Source organism: Indicator indicator, chromosome 12, assembly GCF_027791375.1.
Source record: "Indicator indicator isolate 239-I01 chromosome 12, UM_Iind_1.1, whole genome shotgun sequence".
NCBI lineage: Eukaryota > Metazoa > Chordata > Aves > Piciformes > Indicatoridae > Indicator > Indicator indicator.
In genome coordinates, this window is record NC_072021.1 from 9198548 (window position 1) to 9210965 (window position 12418).

A 12418-nucleotide genomic window follows, 5' to 3' on the forward strand; every position below is an offset into this window, starting at 1 on the left:
AGAGGCTGAATTAAACTTCATTCATGCCAAAAGCAAATGCTGTAGTGGGTGGACCCCTCTGCATTCCACTGCTTTCAGTAAGATGTTGCATAGGCATCTGTCCAAATAAAAACACCTTTACAGCACCGCAGGCTTAGAATGCAACAAATAAGAGGCTGCAGGAATTGAGGTCAGACATCATTCACCATTTGGTAACATTCCATTCAAATAATAATGACTCATGTAAGAAGTAACAAATGCAGCAGGTAAAGTTAACAAAATCAAAAGCTGTACTCCAACAAAGTGAAATGGTGCAAAGAATCCTGTTAGAAATACACCATGTATATGCACACACAATACAAATACAAGCACTGGTTTGGCTTTGCAGTATAAATAGATCTGATTAAGCTGAATTCCTAAACCTAATGCACTACTGACTGACAGTCCCAAACAGTTCCCACCTACTAAGGAAAATGGTAAGCTTTAAGGATCAGATGACCACAGCTGGATATGGCTATAGAAGAGTATCAAAAGATTTCACTGGATGGATATTAAAAATATTTTCTCTGTACATCAAAGTTAACAATATCTATACTAAGTTGGTATGATGAAGTCAGCTTGGGCTTTGATCATGCAAGGAGCAGCACAAGGAAAACCCATGACTCTACAAGGAGCCTCAAGGCTCTAGCTGTACCTGTGTGGAATGCACTGTAATGCTGCAAAAGACTTAAGGCTCAACAACTTACCATGATGGGTGCTTTTTAGCTACCTATGTTGTTAACATGTTGGTTGAGCTTCCATTTTCTTCCTCTTCTGATTTAACACTAGAATTCTGTGATCTGCTAATGACACATCTGTTCATCCCTATACTCTGTGGAGTATCCTTCTAATAAGTACACAGTAAAGTAAAAATCAGAAAGCAAAGAGATGGAAACTTCTGTTAAGGAAATCCTGATCAGGGGATATTTACATTTCAGCACTTTAAAACAGATTTTAAGAAAAAAAAAAGTCTTTTTGGAATTAGATTACAGTAAAACAGACAAGTAGCACTTAATTGGATCTGAAGTGGAACTTCTCTTCAACTGCTATAGCCTCCATCTCCTTAATGCCAGGGCTGTGCTGCAACCATAACAAATGGCTGTTGCAAAGGCAAAAATCTAGAGGAGGAGCAGGGAAAACAAACAAACAAACAAACAAACAAGTGAATCACGCATTATAATGTTCTACTTTTTTTTCCTATTCTAAAGAAATACAGGAACACAAATCATTCAGAAGTTACCTTCCCCCACCCAAAATAGGGTAAAGATAGGTTTGGGATTTTCTGACATTTTCTCACAGATTTCTCTGTTATAACTCCACGTTATTGCTTTTAATTTCCTTGCTTGCTTCAGAAGGCATTTTGAAATAGAATATGGAACAGAATGTCTGTGTAAGTTATGTACAAAGGAATCGTGTGTATGATCAAACATTAATCTCAGCTTCGTTTCCAAGTGAATGCCTTTACCAGTAAAAAACTAAGAAGGCATTGCTCTGCACAGAACTCTTTTCCTTGCAGAAACAGAGACTGCTTCAAATCCAGCCTCCTTGACCAGATAGCCAGCCATCAGAACAACTTCCTGAGAAATGCCAGAAGTTGTTATTGCTCAAGAAGTGGATTGAATAGATTTGAACTGAAGGTCACAACACAGGAAACTCGAATATATAATGTAAACCAAAAGGAAGAAATGAGAAACTGAATTGCTGAAAAAAAAATAACTATGGATTCTGTCTTAGAACTAAAATCCATATAAAATGAAGATATAAATTTTTAATCACAGTATACAAAATTAAATTTAAAATGTTAGCAATGTTTTATTTCCCCCCATGTAGATCATGGGACCACTTCAATGAAGTGTTTCACAGGATGACATTTTTTTTTTCAGTGTCCTGACTAGAACAATTATATATTATTGGAAAAAACGCAAAGACACTAAAGACTAGTTATCTGATTTACCATTTCCCAGCATCTCTTCATTAAAAATACTGAGGCAAATTACAGAAGAGCTTCCTCCTCCCCCATTTGAAGCACTTTAAAAAATGAATTCTGTGGGAAAAACAGAATGGAAGGGCAAAATGGTCTCTTGGGAGTCCTCAGTATCCTGTCTGTTATCAGACAGAATGACTGAAGTGCCCATATATTCAGTGGGCTCTAAACACATTGAACATGGATTGAAGAGTTACACTTAAGAGCAGACCCTGTGACACCTGCTTAGTATAAAGCCCTTTATTCAATCACAGCTGTGACACACCACTGCTGTCCTTGTGCCATATAGCCATACATACGGGATCAGATGTACTTCAGTGTGTTACTGGCAAGTGGATAATGGTGAGAGCACTCTGGGCTTGGAGACTGTCGTGCCCGCCTCACTCCTTCAGAGATTTAATTGCCAGAGCAAAAAGCTCTGCCTTTGTGTGTTCCTCTTGCAGAGACAACACAAATCTTACACCTTACATTCATCTGTTTTTTTTTACCTTAAGATGAATTGAAGGTGTTTACTGTGCAAACTGTATGGCCTATTTTAAAGAGAACTGATACCCACAGAGGGTTTTAGGAGCTCCATAAATATATACCCTTCTGTGAGGTATGCTCTGGGTGGTACAAAAAAATAAGAGCTGCAGTTTCATTTAAGTTAAGCCTACTGGCACACCTCTACTTGCCCTTCAGGAGTCCAGCCAGGGAGAAAGCTAGAGCCTGGCACATTTTCTGACTCAGCTATGCACACCCACATCACCAGATACAGTGATTCAGTGGTGATGCAACTACAGTGAGAAAAATGCAGCCTGAGCTTAGGCTATCAATAAGAGTGCTCTAATCCTTGCCATAAGAGACAGCAAGGGCCCTTACAGATAATTTTTATGCCTGATGTAGAAAGCACATTATTTAGAGCTTCACAAGGAGATAGCCAAAGTGTTTTTTTTCCCCATGGCGTGTTCAGGTCTATCTAAATGGTACAAAAAAAGCAACTGAAAGTTTGAGCACAGGCATGAAATTCACACCTGAAGCTTTGACTAAGGCCCAGTTGTTATCTTTTTCTTCAACACTGCTTTTAACAAGTATTTCACCTAAAAATTATAAGCTGTGGTGATCATATATTTAAAGCACTACAGTGAAGGGTACCAACTCAATACCCATCACATTAGCATTAGCTTATTCCAGTATTTTTTTGCACGTCACTGTTATAGACACTATTCGCTGCTCTCAAAGACAACTCCTTCTTCTATTCCAGCTTGCTTTAAGTTCCCAAGTTGAATGGTTGGCTACAAGGGTTTACAACAGACTTCTGCTCCCTAGATACCAGTATATGGAATACATACCGAGGCTGCTATGCTTATGTTATATTCATGATCAGATAGAATCTTCTCTTGAGTAGTAGAATTGAATCTGCGGGGAAAGTGATGCAGAGATGTAGTCGCTGCTTGCAGCAGAAAAGCTCCAAAGTAACAGACAAAAGTAGTCCCATGGAAAAGGAAGTCCTGAAAAGCAAGTAACAGATTAAGTCAGGGCTGCACTAAATTTCTAATTCTTCTAGTCTAGGTACCAAGGAAACATGAATGGAGCACTGATAATAAGTTTAGATGAGCAGTGTTAAATCCCTCTGAGAGTTTAAGCTGGCTGTGTTTTCACACTGTTGCAATTACAAGCAACCCACTAACATGATTAGTGATAAAGGGCAACTCTCCCTTGCCCCAAACCTTATATTCTTTTAAATTAATGTCTGCACATATGTACATCTGTATGTACATATGCTGACCTTTTAACAAGGTCACACATTACAGCTTTTAGAGTTTACAGAACTCTCCCTTCAAATGGCTTAGAGGAAAAAGAGACATACAGGCTAACTTTATCACAATTTAATCAGCACAATACAAGCCTGCAGTCTCCCAAATCCCTTCTCAGCTATAATGTAAGGTCCAGAAGTTCTCCCTCCATGCCTGAATTTTGCTTCTGTAAATACCCAGAAACACCTCAGCCTTGACACAACTGAAGTTTACTTCCCAATGCAGTGAGAATCCAAGAACTGAGGCATTTCCTCATCTCTGACTCTGCTCTACTCACAATACAATCAACTGGAAGTACTTCATGATACTGTGGAATAAAATGCCTGAGACTTGACAGGATTTATTTTAAATATGCTTCTCTTCTGGCCTTTAGGCGATTCCATTCTCTGCAGTGAATGCTGGCTGAACACAAGGTTTAAACATCTCACACTCATTTCAGGATTCCATTACTAGAGCACATGAAAAAGCATCTCTTGTGTCTAAATCTCTTTGTGGGCTGTCTTTCAGAGTCAGGTTCTAAACAGCAAGATCTAAGATATGTTCCAATGAAGTTTTAAAATGTCTAAAATGTTCTTCCATCTTCTGTTGCCAAATCTACAAAGCTGACATCTGCACCACACTTAGTTCTTCTTCTTCAACACACACTTTGTGCCTGTACCTGTGCAGGTCTGCAAAAGCCATAGACACAAGTTTTAAAATCATACAGAAGTACATGTATGCTTTTTAATGAAACCCACATTATGTAGTCTGTCTCCAGCACTAATGAATTCTTTATGCACTTTTAATTCTTTTCCAGTGCAATGGACTATCAGCATGCCAAGAGTGAGAACCCAGGCTACTCCACGTGCAAGTCCATCACAACAGCAGACAGCACGCACATGCACTGGAAATTACTGTGCAGCATCCTCACCAACTGTCCTGGTTTGAGTTAGAACAGAGCTAGTTCTGTTCAGTGATTTTACTTTTCAGCTCAGTCTCTTCTAAGGAACTGCCCTTTCTGACATCAACAGCATGTTTTCACAGACAGCATCTGCTTCTAGTAGTGATAATGCTCAATGCTTCCAGGATTAGTATGCAGACCTACATCACTGCTAAATCTTGTCTACTATTCTGGAGATGCACAAAGTAAAAGGCCACACCTGCAGGGAGGAGTGGGTGGGACAGGTGACCCTGAACTGACCAGCAAGGGATACTTGATGCAAAGCTTAGAGATCACAAGGTCAAGTTCTCTTCTTCAATAGCTGGTGTCTGAGGAGGACTCCATCTGTTCTGCCTTTGATCTTGATCCATTTCCCGAGTCCGCTTCCAGAACTCAGCTCCTGAATCCAGTTCTTTGTCCAGTCTGGGAATTCCCCAGTGCCTGCCACAGCATCAGCAGTGACAGTGACTACATGCCATTGGGCAGGCTGGGTTTGATATTGGGTTTGTATATATTTCTATGTATTTTGTTCCATTGTAATTATTTTCATTAAAACTGCTCTCTTTTTCTAATCAGTAAGTCTCTCACTCTCTTTCTCTTCCCTTTGGGAAGGGAGAGGGGTTGACAGAGAGTATGTCACCTGTTCAGTGGCTGGCTCAGCCTATCCCCTGTCTGATATCAAAGTGAGAATATGCTGTTCTTCCTTGTTTAGAGAATTGTTGCTTTTTAGTGAAATAGTTTTATTTTCAAGCTCATGAGTTGCTCCACATTTGATAGCAGCTAAAGCTACTTAAATCACACCTAGTCAGTTTTGACATAGTACAATATAACCTACTACAGTTTCCCATTCCACTTAGATCAGGAAATAATTTTAGCTTAATTAGGAATCATTTGAGGTTAGGTCTTAATGACTGCTAATTACTGGGAACCCAGGTTTTGGCAAAACAGCTGCAGTAATTCCCAACTTCTGGTTTTCCATCCTGCCTGGGTGGTTGGTTGGTTTTGTCTTCCTCTTGGAGTACTACCAGGAGGCCTCCACTGACATCAACAGAACTAAGATAAAGGGGTAGAGGGTGGCTTTCTGAGCTATCTGGATTGCTTTTATGTGCTAAGTTTGCTAGATCTCAAGCTTCAGGTGTTAAGACACACACCCCAAGTCTCCAGCCCTGCTGTAACATCCGTACTTCATAGTGAAAGAAAACAATAGGGACCTACTCCAGCATGAGAGTGCTGAAGCACTGGAGAAGGGGAGGCATTTCTTCCCACCACTTACTGTTGTGGCTTCCTCCTGCTCACTCAAGCTGGCAGGCAGACACATAAACCTTCCATGCTACCACCTACATGCCATGTCAAACCACACACAGGTACATGTTCCACACGAGACAAACACTGAGCCCTGTATGGTGGCCTGACATAGTGTTTCATAGCACAGGATTCCAGCAACTTTGGAAGACCTGTGTGAGCCCACAGGTAATCAAGGACATCTATTATTTTTGGGCTGCTAAATACCAGGAGCACTAACTGTGCACTTTTGACATCACTGCTCATGAAGGAGCATAAATAGCTCCATGAGGAAGGCAGTACTGACTGCATACAGGAGAGGTATACTCAGCAGACAAACTCTTTCATTTCCTTCATTCTCCTGCCAAACCCTTAATTTGCTTCTCCTGGCAGCAATTATGGGGAAGCTATGTAGCATCAGTAAGGTTTCACATTCACATGGTTATGGTTTCTGTGACCAAAAGCCCCAAGATTTTATGAGAGCGTGCCCTTTGTTTTTCAGTAGTTGCCAGCATGGTGTCTAACTCTCCCTTGCCTCCACACTTGAAGCCTCATGCACAGAGTGTGTGAATCACTGCCAGATCTGTACACTACGTTCATTCACACTACAGAGTGTGCTGTGAGTCAGGCTGTGAAGGACACTATTTGTCATGCTATCTGGTTTAATATAGAAGATCCACAGTTTCCCTCATCTTTTCACTGTGCAGCATCTTATTTTGGAAAGGTTTGTATTAGTATCAATGGAGCTACTTATGACATAAGGTGTTCCTAAATGCAGGGCTGTCAGAATCCCTTGCTGGTTTTCAAACTTTACATATAAACTCCTGGAGTCTTAAACTACATTTGTTCATGAACATCTCCATAGAGCTCCAGTATAACTAAGCCACAACTCTTCCCATTTTTAACCTAATCAAATGAACTGTAGCTTCTGTGATCTACCATAAATGTATGAAAGAGCAAAATCTGTGTTTTTATCTAAATACATGCAACCTTAACCAAACAGGTAGTAATAAAAAATAGTTTTAGTGTTTCTGGTAGATATTTATTTGCAACAGAAGGTAAAAAAAAATCCTTAAGAAGTGATGCTGAAGAGTTTAGTGCCAACAAATTACAGAACACTTGGGTACCTGAAAATAGTGGTCAAGTGATTGCCCTGGTTTTGGCTTGATTAAAGTCAATTTTCTTCCCACTAGCTGGTACTGTGGGCTGTGGTTAGGGTTTAGAATGGAAATAATGTTGATAACAGACTGATGTTTCAGTTGCTGCTGAGTAGTCAAGGACTTTTCAGCTTTTCATGCTGCCCTGCCAGTGGAGGCTGGGGGTGCACAAGAAGATGGGACAGGCCACAGCCAGGACAGCTGACCCAGACATCATGCCCAGTATATAAACTGGGGGGAGTATATAAACTATGGCTTCAGGACAGGCTGCTTACTGGTCAGCAGGCAGTGAGCAATTATACTGTGCATCACTTGTTTTGTATATTCTGTTTCTAGTAGTATTATTACTATTGCTTGCTCTATGAAACTATCTTTATCTCAGCCCCTGAGTTTTACTTTTTTTTAACCCCTGGTTCTCACCCACATCCCATTTTGGTGGGGGACAGTGAGAGAGCAGCTGTGTGGTGCTTAATTGCTGGCTGGGTTTAAACCACAACACAAGGTGTATAGTGTTATTTTTCCTGACAGCTGGAAAAGGCTGCCAGCTACCATGTTGGAGATAAAATTACTCACTCTGCATTTACTTATTCTTCTTCTTATTATTATTGTTGTTGTTGTTGATTCAGTTATGCCAGCTTTTTAGATTACATTACAGAGTCCCACATGTGTAGCTTTTATGCAAGTCATGTAGCAATTTCCTGAAATTTTTTCATTAATGTATCACATACAAGGGCACAAAATTAACAGTACAACACACGTCAACTATTGTTATAAATGAACATATGTATAGCATTTCCAATCTATGAAAGGCTACACCCTCATCCAGCAACTCCTAAATAGAAGCATGATTGCAAATGGGCAAATAGTTTCAATGAAACCCAGGACACTATTAATTTACTTAAGTTATGCACAGGCTCCAGAGCTTTGTTGCATCATAACTTGCAATGATGTTGCAGCATAAATCCCTGTAAAGGTCTCTGTAATTGTAACTCATTATGAGTCTAATTAGTGCCTGTATTGTGCTGGAAAGCTGACACTATGTATGTACATTTAAAGTGCTAAAGCTTGTTCTAATAGAATCCAGTCTGTTACCACTGACAGGCTTTAAAGTTATCAATTAGAGCTCCAAACTCAGGAAGCTCCATGATTTGCTTTGAAGACTTTTCGTTTTAAGGGACTGTCTGTGAATACCTTGAAGAGATAAATAACCACAGATGTTGATACCAAGGCACACAATTCCAGCTGCAATAAGAAGAATGTCAATACGAAAACTAAGCCACGCAGGAGGAAGGTGGTGATGATAAGCAGTTACTAGCAGCCAAACTTTTAATATTTGAGAAGTTCTAATCTTTTTAGAAGACTTTTTGGCATTCCCATTCCAATCATGGTTTTGTCACCTCTTATTATTCATTTCCATTAACGTAAAGGAGTGTAATGCCATCTCATGCTTAACTACTGGAGCACCAAAAACTCAACCTACAGAACAGTTAAATGACAACAAAGGAGTGTATAAATTAGCAGTCAATGACCTGAGGTAGCCAACAGCTCCCCTGGATAGGCAGTTACAGTCTGAGAACTACTGGCACAAGCCATAACACTCCATTACAGCAAGAATCAAGTCTCATCTTCACAATGAAGAAATGCTGAGGAAAGTATAGTGATACCTGTAGTCTCACCAGGCTTCCTGTAAAATAAACACTGTCTCCTAAAAGGATGTTAAGCTATATCATACTGTGGGTTATGCTCTCTTTGACTACCTAAGGTCAATTACCAATGATGCCCTATCTTTAAGGAATAGACCCAAAAGTCAGCAGAATGCTTTCTTAGGAACTGGAGGAAAACTTTCAGTACAGTCTGTGCTATCACAAGCAACCATATCACACAACGTGTTCGCAGATGTATCACTTCCTTTACAACATTAGATGCATCTTTCTACCCTTCATTATTCACAGGGTGTTACTACCACTTCTCTAGTAGCCGGAAAATATTGTCTGATTTCCAGTTCACAATAATTTCTGACCACTTAAACCAATTTGTGGTCATGCTTTGTTAAACTAGCCCTCTTCCTGCTGCTCATGCATTTCATGTGCTCATCAAGGAAAATAATACTCCTTCAATGAGTTTCAAAAGCTGTGCTCTTTGAGCCTCCATCGTAGAACAGATCATGTATTTCCTCCTTCATCCTTCTAGCCCTACTCTTTCTTTTTACTAGTTTTAGCTGACAGTTTTTCAGAACAGGAGGGCCAGGCACTAAAGCTTAGGATCAGTACTTCTAATGAAATGATTTTCAGTTTATAAAACAAAGGGAATCGTTACATAAAGGAAAAAAATCTTACCGTCTGGTTCCAGTTGACAGCAATCCTATTTGCATAACCAAAGAGGAACACACACAGGAACACAATGGACAGAAACCACGAAGTCACCGCTACAAACATTACCCATCCCTGCAGCACCGGCAGTGGGATTTGTGTAGCAGCCACCAAAATCCAGACTATAGTCCCAAACAGCTGAAAGTAAAAGAACACTGACGATGAGCTGAGAAGTAGCTTTTATTCAGTCCTTTCAGCCTAAGAACTTATATTACATATCAATGTGTCCTCAGATTACTCTCAGGAACTGAGAGGAAACACTTCAAAAGCACTCAGAGAACCCAAGGGTTCTCAGAAACGATAGGAACTAACTGGCAGTAAACATGAAGCCATTCAGAAGTTCTTAAAAGATCTTAAAATAGTCCTGAAAATGGGATTTACAAATCCAGGTGTTATGCATGCTGCTGCTGCTGAAAATGTCACCTCTACTCTCATTTTAAGGGAAATATCTGAATTGTGGAACTATGTTTCACACACAAACATATACAAATCTATATATACTGCAGTTAGCATGAGAAGGATGTACATCATGCTTGGATTCGATCTCACACTGTTTAGTTTTTTAGTCCTAATCAGATGAGATACCAAAAGAGATGAACCTGCAATATTTTTCAAGTAATTTGTAATAAAAAGCTGAAAAAGAACACATGAAACAACAACAATAATAATTAAAAAAAACTAGAATACAGAATAAGGTGAGTTGTAAATTATGTTGTAATGACTAGAAAAACATACAGCTTTCCAGAATTATCATGACCATGGGAAGAATTCAACACTGCCAATACTCTCTTCATCATCCTGATCGCAGCAAATGAGTGGAGAAGCTATGCTATGATGGGATGGAGAACTCAAGTACTTCTAAGACTTCCCTGGTTTAATCAGCTCTTGGCCTATGGAAGGGTACTGTTTCTCACTGCAAATCCTGCCTCTTTATAAAAAAAAGAATAACTGCAGAAAAATCATACTTGCCATCTGAAATATGTTAATTACAGAAACACAGAAACATTTAACTTTATAATCCAACATGCTGTGCAGTGAGAGTAACAATCAATTTCCAAGCAGGTTTCTACTCTCCTGATTTAAATCCTACAGATTCACAGCTACAGAGCTCACATTTTCATAATCAACTTTCCTTTGAATCAAGGTTGGATGAGAGATACCTTTCAAAAGATGACTACCATAAAATTAGTTGGTTCCTGTCACGTTACATTGCAGCAGCATGTATGTAAAGATGCACTGCTAGTCTCTGTTCAGAGCTCCCAAAGATTTGTGCACTAGCCTTCAAGCTGTTCTCTAGGGTTCCTTTTTTAGCTGATGTAAAACTAGAGAAAGCTTGGTTCTTCTCAAGACTGGAGGTGCAAGTCTGTATACCTCAGTGACCCTAGTGATGGGCAATGGGGAAGCAGAAGGGAGAGCAGAAAACCTCTCTTAGAAAGCAGGGACACATGAAATGTTTTCAGCATTCTGAATGTGCAGCCTTTCAGCCTTCTTTTGGAAACTCTTGTAGGGATTTCTAATCTCAGCACCCACTGTTGTGCTATTTCCCTTGTGCTACCAGTCCACTTCAGCTCGGCTGTCAGATGCACAATAGGTTGGCCAACCTAATGAGCCTTTTGTCCCTCCCGACTGGGGGCCCGATTTGAGCGCCTGGACTTGCGCTCTGAGCTCGTTGCTCAGGTGCAATTTTACAGCTTGCAGACTAGGATCCATCTCACAGACTGGGATCCAAACAGCATTCTTCTTCCAACCCCAAGACAAAAAAAAAAAAAAAAAAAAAAATCAAACGAGTTCTGGCAAGGCTTCTTGTTGTTTTGCTGTTTGTCTATTTTCTCCTTTGTACTAGCGAGTGTCACGGCTCTATGGACTCTCATTACTTGGCGTTAGCTCAAGCGTTCTCAGCCCTGTCTACACCAGCAAGGTCTCGCACGCATGTGAAATTAAACATCCTTGTGGGAGTTTGCATAGAACCTGTAACACATGCACATAATGGGGTTTGGGGGCTGGTGCTCAAAGTCCTCGACAGCTTAAAACAACCCCTGTGAAACCCATCTCCACGGGCCTCCCGGTGCCGCACGAACCAGGGCCGGGGAAAGTGCCGTGCCACCGGCGGACCCTGATGGCCAAACGTGCCAGGGCAAGCTAGAGGAAACAGGGACGGGTCCTGCTGTCCTTCCCAGCACAGCCCCGCGTCCCAGACCCCAGCCCCGGGGCCAAAGCGGGGCAGCCCGGCGGCTCCCCCCTGCCGCAGCCTCGGCCGCCCGCACCTTCCCCACTCAAAATGGCAGGTGAGGAGCGCGGGCGACGCGAAGCTGTTGCTCGGCGATTCCCGGGCAGACGGACGTCCCCTCCGGCTCCGGGCACCACTGCCTGCGGGGGAATGAGACGGGCGCAGGGCAGCGGGGCGCTGAGGGGAGGGAAAAGCGCGGGAATGCCGGTGGATGCCCGCCTCCCACCCCGCACTCACGATTTCCAGGAAGATGACGGCTCCCGAGTAGGTGCGCAGGATCTCCAGGCCAGAGGGCAAAGTAACTCGGGGGGGCGGGAAGTAGGCAGCAGGGTTGGGAGGCGGCGGCATAGACGAGGCTTCCCTGGGCAACATGGTGCTGTGGTGGCGGCTGCTGCTACCAAGCGCGGTGGGGACGGCCGAGCTGCGGCCAGGTGGGCGACAAGGAGGAGGAGGTGAAGGAGGGAACAGGTGCGGGCAACGCTGTAGGCACCGCCCCAGCCCCCTCCCTCATGCCCGCCCCAGAGCCGGGCCCGCCCCACCTCGCCTCGCCTGGACCTGGGTGGACATCCCCGGGGTGCCAGGGACTGGACCCGCCCCGCTTCACCACGCCCGGCCGGGCCCCCGGGCCGCCCTGATCGGAGGCCTCGGCGGTGCCGGCGGCCTGGAG

At 42.3% G+C, this 12418-nt stretch overlaps 1 protein-coding gene across 1 annotated transcript; it reads right to left on the minus strand.

Moving 5' to 3' along the window:
• Nucleotides 1–1064: 1064 nt before the first annotated feature.
• MAL2 (mal, T cell differentiation protein 2) lies at nucleotides 1065–12123 on the minus strand. Its single transcript, XM_054385603.1, has 4 exons — nucleotides 11989–12123; nucleotides 9492–9662; nucleotides 3334–3492; nucleotides 1065–1136 (listed from the first exon to the last, which is right to left on the minus strand). Exons 1-4 carry the CDS (start codon nucleotides 12121–12123, stop codon nucleotides 1065–1067), a joined length of 537 nt encoding a protein of 178 aa, XP_054241578.1.
• Nucleotides 12124–12418: the final 295 nt, after the last annotated feature.